The sequence below is a fragment of the Octodon degus genome, unplaced genomic scaffold, assembly GCF_000260255.1.
Source record: "Octodon degus isolate 3935 unplaced genomic scaffold, OctDeg1.0 scaffold00496, whole genome shotgun sequence".
Lineage (NCBI taxonomy): Eukaryota > Metazoa > Chordata > Mammalia > Rodentia > Octodontidae > Octodon > Octodon degus.
Window position 1 is genome coordinate 78510 of NW_004525072.1, and position 10423 is coordinate 88932.

Consider the following 10423-nt stretch of genomic DNA (forward strand, 5'->3'; position numbering starts at 1 on the left):
TTTTTGTCTTTTTGAGACAGGTTCTCACTATACAGTTCAGGCTAGCCTTGGGCTCACTTTGTAACCCAGGTTGGTCTTGAACTCACAGTGATCCTCCTGGCTTTTCTCCCAAGTGCTGGGCTTACAGTTGTGGGCCACGACATCTGGCTTAGGCCTCAACTCTTGAAGAGTCTACAACCTCCCTGAAACCCAGCTTTAACTCCAGAACTTTTGGAGACAGCTAAGAGACTATACCAGCAGTTATTCAGTGGTAAACTGCCAGCTACAACGTGTCCAACAAGTATTTTTAGGTAATTTTGCACATGGCCCTTCAGTTCTGTGTTTATTATAATTTAATTTTGAATTAAATATAACTATAATGTTTAAATATAAAGTTAATATTAAATTTTAATTTTAATAAAAATATATATGACTTTCTATTTAAAGGTAAGCAAGGCAGAAGGGATTCTTCTCCTAGTAAAGACAGCCCTGAAAAATGGAGAAACAGCAGAACAGCTGCAAAAGATGATGACTGAGTTCTACAGATTAATACCTCACAAACATGTAGCAACCAAAGATATTAACCTGAGACTATTATCGAAGAAAGAAGATCTATGCCAGGTAAATCTCTATAATAAGGAATTCCATTTGAAATGGGGGAGGCACATTTTTAAAACTATAATGAATAAGGATGATACTGAATCATAATGCTTATTTCCACAGTTGTGTTCAAAAACAGTGCTGTGGGTCCTTCCAGAGGGTATCTAAACCATATTGCCAAACATAAATGCTTTTGAATAGTGACACAAATGCAGAAATAGTTTTTTAAATACTGTGTGATAAAAATAATTTTCCAGGTCCTGTGATGAATAAAGATTTTTTTCTGCAGAAGAAATAATGAACATTTAGAGGGGATTGTTTTGTTTTTGTTTTTGTAGTATAAACTCACATGTGCTAGACAGTTGATCTATCCCTGAGCTACAGTCCCTATAATAAGATTTTTAACAAGTGGGAACACATTTTAAAATAATAAAAATATCTATCTACAGTAAATATGTAAACCAGTACCACAGTTGCTTATTATCAAGTATCGTGTACTATTCATAATTGTGTTTCTGTTATTTTATGGAACACACATGAATGGTACAAATTTGTGCACTTTGCTGTGCTATTTCCATGTATACATACGGTGCATTGAGCCTCTGCCTAGGCCTCCCAAGCCCCAGCTCTCTTCAGAGGCCCTAAAAACTCCCTCTTAATTTCTTCCTGTGCTCCCTTCACTTTACCTTTCCCCATCTCTAATCATTTAGTTGGAATGGCTAGCATCAAAAAGACAAGAAATAAATGCTGAGTACAAATGGAAACTCATCCATACTTGGTAGAAATGTGATGACTATAGCTGTTATGGAAAGTAGTATAGGGGGCCAGGGAGATGGCTCAGTGGAATATATGCTTCACTGGCAAGCATAAGAGCCTGAGTTTAATCCCCGGTTCCGCAAAAGAAAAAAAAAAAGAAAGTAGTATGGAAATTTCTTTAAAAATGATAACTAGAGGGTCCGGGAAAATAGCTCAGTGTTTTAAAGCACCTGCTTAGGCACACTTAGGCAGATGCAGGAGACTGTGGTTCAATCCTCGGCACCACATGCAGCACCAGCCCCACCCTCAGGATGAGCTGAGGTGGCCAAAAAAAGAAAAATAGAGCCAGGTATGGTGTTATACACTTCTGCTTCAGGTGCATGGGAGGCTGAGGCAGGAAGATGGCACTTTTGAGAATAGCACCTTGGACAATCCAGAGACTAAAATAGAGCACCTGGTTAGGAGAATAGGTCTTGGGACCAACCTTCAGCAACACATAAAAGAAAAGGAAAATACAACTAACACATGACTTAATAATTCCACAACTGTGTATATGTCCAGAGGAATTGAAATCTTTATAGCAAAGATACTTTCACCTCCATGTTTATTGCAGCACTCTGCCTAATAGCCAGAATGTGTTATTTTTTCATATACCTAGCCATGCACTGGGCACTTTTATACCAGCATCCCCATGTATATCTAATATTTTTTAAAGAAAGTATAGATTAGAATAAAAACAGAAAAGTTTACAAGGGATGTAGAATTTCACTTAACAAAGTAATATGAATTTCATAGTATTTGTTGTGATTCACGGTGTTGCCTTCCAACCAGTTACATATATTGCCAGATATATGTATATAGAATTGGAGGATGAAAGAAAAAAGAAATATATAAGAAATTTAGAAGAGAAAAAGTGCAAACAATTGAAAAAAGGAGATGAAACAAATTAAAGCAATAACTGCTTCTTTTCACAGACCCACAGAAATGCATAGTTGTCCAAACCATGCTGTTTACATACATAGCTAAATCTCTTTCCTCCACTCTCTCTTGTCCTTCTCAACTCAGTAATTCATTTTGAATAAATTCATTCCTTTTCCTCGTATTTATTTACCTTTTAGATTCTATTTTTTCTCTTTCAGGTTCTCACACTAAGGAGACAATACAGTGTTTGCACATGCGGGTCTGATTTATTTCACTTAAGAGTATATTCTCTAGTTGCATCCACTTATTGGCAAAAGACTCCCAATTTATCCTGTTTTATAGCTGCATAATACTCCATTGTGTAAAAATACCACATCGTCTTTATCCATTCTTTAGTTGATGAGCATCTGGGTTGTTTCCAGGATTTAGCTATAACAAATTGCCCTGCTATAAACATAGGTGTGTATATACCACTATGGTATGAGGTTTTCATTTCTTCTTGAAAAATTCCCAGAAGGTGAATAGCTGGCTTGAATGAGATTTCTAATCCTAGGTTTTTAAGGAATCTCTGCACACATTTCCATAGGGGTTGTACCAGTCTGTACTCTCACCAACACTGCAGAAGGGTTCCTTTTACTCCACAGCCTCTCCAACATTTGTTGTTGGTTGATTTCTTTATGATAGCCATTCTTTCTGGGGTGAAGTGGTATCTCAGTGTTGTTTTAATTTCCATTTCATGGATGGCTAGTAATGTAGAGCATTTTTTCATGCAGTTTTTAGCTTCTAGAATTTTGTCCTCTGAGAAGTATGTGTTCATCTCAGGTGCCCATTTCTGGATTGGGTCTTTAAATTTTGGGGCCCTAATGTTTTTTAGTTCTTTAAAAATTCTAGAGAGAAGACTTTCGTCTGAGTGCTTATTAAGATTTTTTTTCCAAATTTTTTCACTAGGTTGGTAATTTCTTTTGATGTGCAAAAAGGTCTCAATAAGAGGAGGTCCCAGTTGCTAATTCTTTCAACTGTTACCCATGCAATTTGAGTTTTGTTCATGAACTCTTTACCTACCCATATGTCTTCAAGAGTTCTTCCTACTTTCTCTTCCAGGAGATTTAGTGTTTCTGTTTTAATGTTTAGATCTTTAATCCATTTTGACTTTAGCTTAGTGCATGGTGATAGCCCTGGATCAAGTGTTAGTTTTCAGCATGTAGAGAGCCAGTTTTTCCAGCACCATTTATTGAAGAGGCTGTCTTTCTTCAGTAAGCACGTTTGGCCGCTTTGTCAAAGATAAGGTGGCTGAGTGTGTTCAGAGAGGCTTCTGAATCTTCTAATCTACTCCATTGATCCTCAGGTCTATTTTGTTGTCAGTATCAGGCTGATTTTAAGAGATTGTTTCTGATCTGATTTCCTCTATACCTTTCTGCAGTAGCTTCTTTATTTCAGGCACTATTAATTCAGAGTTTAAGCTATGTGATTCCCAACTTCTTCTATACTTGAGTCTCCTGCATTTGTTTGGCATGGGCTTGGGGACTGAGATTGCATTTTGTTCCTTTTTATCATTTTGTATAGCACTGCATTCTGGCCTTTGGTGTAGTGCTTTGGTGCATATAATCTTAGCACCTATTGACATTCTTACCCGAGAGAGATTATATGGTTAAGACAGGTACAGTTTTGTATTTACAGATCTACAATAAGGAACACTAATAATGGGTAGTGATATTTAGCAGTTGACAAACTTTTGTTAAGTAATGGGTTTGTATTTTAGACCATAAGAACAAGCATTATGTCTGTATAGCTAAGCAGATATTAAATTGGGAATTTGTATTTAAGTTAGTTACCCTAAGTTCTGTCTGATCACCTCCCCTTGATGTACCTGGCATCTTTCAGGCAGAGTATTTCACCCCGGTTACCTTTTGCCCCCTCTCTCAGTCAAGATAGAAATAGGGAGGATGCTTCCATAGATCTGGGTGTAGCGAAGTGTCTCAGTTTACTGGGTCTGGTTTCATGAAGTTTGAACTCATCCCTACGTGCCTGGCTTGGGTCTGGTGCTGTGCTCAGCTTCTTCCTGCTTCATTCTGTGGAAGAGAACCTGCTGTGCCCCTCTGGCAAGATGTTCTCCTGGATTAGCTGGGTGGTTCTAGCCCCTAGCCTCTCTGCAGGGACTTTAGCTGGAGAGTTTCACACCAGGCCTGTATGTCAGGCCTGGGCTGGGTATGGAGGGGCCTGAGAGCATGGTGGAAGGTCTCATTCACAGGCTGGGCCTGGGCTGGTTCTGGAGGGGTCCGGCAGGTACAGTGGAGTGGAAGTTCTTCCATCCACCTGGGTCTTTGCTGGATCTGGAGGTGTCTGTCGGGCAGAGGGTCTCAGTCACATGCCAGGCCTCGACTGGGTTTGGTTGGGTCTGGTGGGCACAGCAGACTGGAAGTTCTCCCACACACATGCTGGGCCTCCAAACACTTGCATTGGAAGAAAAATAGCCTCTTTAATAAATAGTCCTGAAAAAAGTGATTTTCTGCATGCCGGAGATTAAACCTAGACTAATATCTCTCACCATAGACTAAACTAAAATTGAAATGAACACTTGATCTACTGGAAGATAAGATAGGTGAAACTCTTAAAGACATAGTTATAGGCAAAAACATTATGAAACAAAATCTTGATTGTACAGGAAATATTACAAAGAATCAACAAGTGAGATCTCAAGAAAAGCTATTACACAGCAAAAGAAGCCACCAACATAGTGAAGAGATAAATCACAGAATAAGAAACATTTTTTTTATCAGCTATTCCTCAGACAAATGACTAATATGCAGACTATATATAAATCTCATTCAGACCCCTGAAATTTAAAGACCCAATCCAAAACCTGGTATGTGAAATGAATAGATCTTTTTCAGATGAAAAAATACAAACAGCAAGTAAATATATAAAACATGCTCAGCATCACAGGTCATTTAAGAAACACAGATTGCATGCCACTCCAGAAAGAGTGGCTGTCATCTAGAAATCAACTTTTTGCTGGGTGTGGTGGTGCATGCCTGTAGTCCCAGCACCCTGGAAACTGAGTAATAAGGATCACTGTGACTTTGTGGCCAGCCTGGCCTACAAAGAGAATTCAAATGGGCCTGAACTAGATAGTGAAACTCTATCTCAAAAAGACAAAAAAAAAAAAAAAAAAAAAAAAAAAAAAAGAAAAGAAACCTTTTTTCTGGGTATTTTAGTCATGCTCTGTAATACTAGCAGTCAGGAGGAGGCAGGAGGATTGCCAAGAGTTCAAGGCCAGCCTAGACTACATGGTTAGTACCCTGTTGATGGAAGAAAGGAAGGAAGCAGGGGAAGGGAGGGAGGGAGGGAGGGAAGAAGGAAGGAAGGAAGGAAGGAAGGAAGGAAGGAAAAAAAAACAGGGAGGGAAAGGGAAGGAAGCAGAGGAAAAGGAAGGGGAAGGGAAGAAAGATAAATGAACCTTTAATTTTTTTTTCCTTGAGGGTCTTATTAAATTGCCTAAATTGGGCTCAAATAATCCCTCTGTCTCAGCTTCCAGTGTGCTGGGCTAGCAGCTGTGTCCCGCCATGCCCAGCTTATTTCCTCTGGAGCTGGGCTTTCACCATGTTCCTCAGGATGGCCTCCAGCATCTGGACTCTAAGCAATCCTCTTGTCTCAGCCTCGTGCGTAACTCTGGCCATAGACATGTGACATCTTGTCCAGATTTTGCTAACTTCAATACACAGCTGACAACAAATATTGATCAAAAGCTTTGGGAATGCTGGGTATGATGATATGAGTCCATAATCCTTACACACTGAGACTGCAGCGGCAGTATTATGAGAGCTGGGATCTAGCTCAGTGCAAAGCCCTTGACTCCAATTCCAAGTACTACAAAAATAAAAAATTATAAAAGCTTGAGGGACAAAAAAAAAAAAACCCTGATTATCCCTATCTTTGAGGAAGTGTCAATGTAATTAAATATTTATTTTGATATGTGGTGGGTCTAACATCTGTGTACCATCATTTCCACCTGCAGCTCATAAGGGACATGCTTAATGTCTGTGAAACTCATCTATCCAAACCCAACCCACCATCTCTAGCCAAATATCAGGCTTTACGTTGTAAAATTGAGCCTGTTGAACAGAATACTGAAGAATTTTTCAGAATTAGAAAAGAGTTACTACAGAATAACAGGTAAGCATAAAGGAAATATTTGAGATCAGTTATAATAAAAAAAAAGCTCCATGAGATTTTGTTAATGATCTGACCAGGATAGTTACCTAGAAAATTCAGTTCTCAGTATTGTAATGATACAGCTGTAGCATAAACAATGCATGTCTTTTTCTGTGTTTACAACAGGGCCTGGAGTGGTATTCTGTTCTTGCAAATATTCTACTTTTCCACTTCGATTTTTGTTTTCTGGGTTTTTTTGTTGGTTGGTTGGTTGATTGATTGGTTGGTTGTTTTTTTTTTTTTGACAGAACCAAGGATTGAACTCAGGCCCTTGTACTTGCCAGTGAAGCACTTATTCTACTGACCTATCTCCCTGGCCCATTTTCTGTTTTTTTTTAAGACAATATCTTGCTCTATAGTTCAGGCTGACAATGAACTTACTATGTAGCCAAGTTTGGCCTTAAACTGGAGGCAGTCTTTGCTTCAGCCTCCCAAGTGCAGGGCTGGGATTACAGGCGTATGCCACCATGCCCTCCTAATCTTAATAAGCATTAAATTTAATTTTTTTAAAAATAATAAAAGTAGAGAAATCTTTGCTCCAAATAAAAAAGTGAATTAAAAAAAGAAATTTACATTTTTAGTCACGGTGGGCCAAGCTCACAGGAAGAGTGCCTGCTTAGCATAGGAGAGGTCCTGGGCTCAACTTCAGCACTACCAAAAAAAAAAAAAAAAAAAATTGAGAGCCAGCCAAATACCTCAGTGGATTAAAGCATCTGCAAGCAGGCACAAGGGTCTGGGATTTGATCTCTGGGCCTGCCATGCTGGCTCCACCCCCAGGTCAATTGAGACTGGGCGTGGTGGTACCCCCCTGTAATCCCAGCTCTTGTGAGGGTGTAAAACAGGAGAATCATTACGAGTCCAGTCTGGTAGGGAGACCCTGAAACACCCTATATACACCCTTTCCCCCACCTACCCCCCCAAAAAAAAAAATTTGAGTCTGTTTTGACAGGCTTACAGTGGAAAATTCATTTAAACTAAGATTTACACATGCAACATTATGAATGCCAGCTTCTAAGATGGTCACTTGGTGGTGTTAAAAAGCTAGAAAGCCTGTCAAGTATGTCATATGTAAATCTTAGTTCTGTTTGTATAACTGTACACCGTGGTCTTTTGCTGATATACATTTTACAATAGCAATATATGTGTTGGACCCATTGCTCACAAAGCTTCTGGGTGTCAGAACTTGGGCCCAGAATGAAAGTTCAGAAACTCCTGATTGCTGTTCTAGAAGGAAGCATGCCTTTCTGCCAGCCCATTTGTCCCCACAGCACTCTCACTCTCAATACCTTTCTTGTGGGCATTTCTGCCATCTCACATTGCTATGTCATGGATCTCCTTTACCTTTCACACTTTTTAGAACCAACAGTAGTATGAGGTAGTCATCTATAGTAGGTTACAAGAATCAACTATCAAATGTAAACTTGGAATTTTTGAATTGTTAACTGGTTGTTAACCCATCAGTAGCTTGAATTGGCCATGGAGGGAGAATTTACACAATGGAAATCAACAAATCAGGATTGTAGGGTAGAAATCAGGTTGTAGTTAGTTTGAGAGCTGGTTTCCCAGCATCTGCTACAACACATGCAGGCACTCTTCCTTTATGAATTAACTCAGACTTGTTCAAAATTATATTCTTTTTCCTTTGGTCCGTCCATCCTTAAGGTCCATTTCTGATTCCTCTCACACCTACTAAGATGGCTGTAGTTTTTTAAATGGGAAATTGTAAGTGTCAGTGATTTGACTTTTAGGACTGGCCAGATAGCTCAGCAGATTAAAGCTTCTGCTTAGACAGATGCAGGGACTGGGGGTTCAATCTAGCCGGGGGGCACTGAGACAGTGATTGAGACTGGGTGTGGTGGTGCACCACTGTAATCCTAGCACTTGGGAGCTGAAGCCAAGAGGATTACTGCGAGTCCGATCTGTGTAGTGAGACCCTGTAGACCCTGTACTAACTACATTAAAAAAATAAAATAAAATGATTTGACTTTTGACTTGGGTGTCTGATATGATCAAGAGCCTAATAACAGTAAAGGTAGAATCAGGAGGCAAATGGGTGTTTTTTTTTTTTCTTGGGAAAGGAAAGGAAGAGCTGTGTGAAGCCATGGGGCCTTTCAGTGTGGTCTTTGGGTATTTCATCCCCCACCCACCCAAGCATTAAAATATTTCTGCAGTGCCCATGGGCTTCTCCTAGGGAAGAGATTCTGGTGCTCCAAAAAATGAGATTTGTTTCATTTCACTTCAAAAATGATGATTCCTTCATAGAAATTTTTCCTAGCTAACAGCATATGTCTGTAATAATTAATCTTGTATGTCAATTTGATGAGTTTAAGAGGCACCTAAGGGATTGTTAAGAAACACTTCTGGGAATGTTGGAGTGAGTTGTTGGGCGTGACCTTGGAAACTGTGTTTTGTTCCTGGTCGTTTCTGTCTGGTGTTCTTCTGTGCCCTGCCTCCTGGCTACCCTAAAGTGAGCAGCTCTGGTCCACTATGATGTTCCTGCCTTGGAACCATCTGACCATGAATTAAACATCTAAATCAGAGAGCCAAAAAAACCATTTCCTCCTTTAAGTTATGTATGGCCAGCATTTTGCACTGAAAACTAGAAAGCTGACCAAAGTGTCCTTTGTTAAAAGTTTAGAAAACATGTAAAACTATGAAGAAAGTTTAAAAGCACCCCAAATCTCACCACCTAGAGATAATATAACCACTATTAATATTTTATTTTATTTTTTTAAATTATTTATTTATTATTTGTGTGTGTGTGTGTGTGTGTGTGTGTGTGGCCAGCTCAGCCCACCAGGGGGCAGGGCTGGCTGGCATGTGGTGCTGGGGGATTGAACCGTGGTCCCTGTGCTTTGCCAAGCTTGTTCCAAGTAGGTGCTTTAGACTACTGAGCCATCTCACCAGCCTATAAAGTTAGATTACAGACATGACTTTATTATTATTATTTTTTTAATTATTTATTTTGCAGTACCAGGGATTGAACTCAGGACCTTGCGCTTGCCAGGCAAGCACTTATTCTACTGAGCTATCTCCCTGACCCACTATTAATATTTTAGTGTAGAACATAGCCCAGATTGAGTTATTCTCTCTTCCACCCAGCTCTTGGGGTGCTGGTAGGTCAGTTTTCTGAAATGAATGTGTGGTGCATGATTCCCTTGTGTAGTCAATAGCAAGGTAGCATTGGGATGCCTCAGCATGGGGCTGAGGGGTGTGCACAGCAGGCTGTCCTAGACTTTCCCTTCTTTAGCTCACAACACCAACCCCAGTCTCTTTCCATGGCTCCCCATCTTGGGCTCCCACCCAGAATAGCCCATCCCCATGTCATGTCCATTCTGCCTCCAGAACATTTTTTTACCTATTGGCTTCCTTTCATTCACTCTCCTGCTATCTTTGGGATAGACCACATTATCCTGTCTGCTCTGCTGCCTCCTCTTGCCTCACATTCTCTGCCACTCTTTCCATACCCTCCTCCCATTTTCTTGTTAACAACCAATTACATCTTAAAGTAACATTGTAGCTGGGCACGGTGGTGTAAACCTGCAATCCTGCCACTTGAGAAGCTAAGTCTGGAGGATTACTGCAAGTCTGAGACTAGACTGGACTACTTAAACTATTTCAAAGCAAAGCAGAACAAAACAAGAAAAAACAAAACAAAAATACACATTGTGTTATGCTGTCATACAATAAATGTCATTTCTAACGAATGACCATTTTTTCTCTCAATCTGGTTGGTTTCCTTAATACATAAATAAGATATTTGATAATTTTGTAATTTTATCTTATTAGAATGAAAATGCCATGAAGTCAATGACCATGTTCTTATTGCCAATGCCTAGAATATTTACTACAGATTACGTTGAATGAATGAACCCATTCAATCAGTTATCATGCATGTAAATATCTAAATGAACTTATATGTTCTCCATGTTATACAGTTGACAAAGTTTGACAT

The 10423-nt window shown here is 39.6% G+C and overlaps 1 protein-coding gene across 1 annotated transcript in view; it reads left to right on the top strand.

Annotated features, from left to right (window-relative positions):
* Positions 1-10423, top strand: part of Parp4 (poly(ADP-ribose) polymerase family member 4) — an 82742-nt gene that overhangs the window by 2677 nt on the left and 69642 nt on the right. The window contains exons 3-4 of the mRNA XM_023708721.1: positions 427-600; positions 6272-6429. Of these exons, the coding sequence (XP_023564489.1) occupies positions 427-600; positions 6272-6429 (332 nt within the window). The remainder of the gene's footprint in view (positions 1-426; positions 601-6271; positions 6430-10423) is intronic.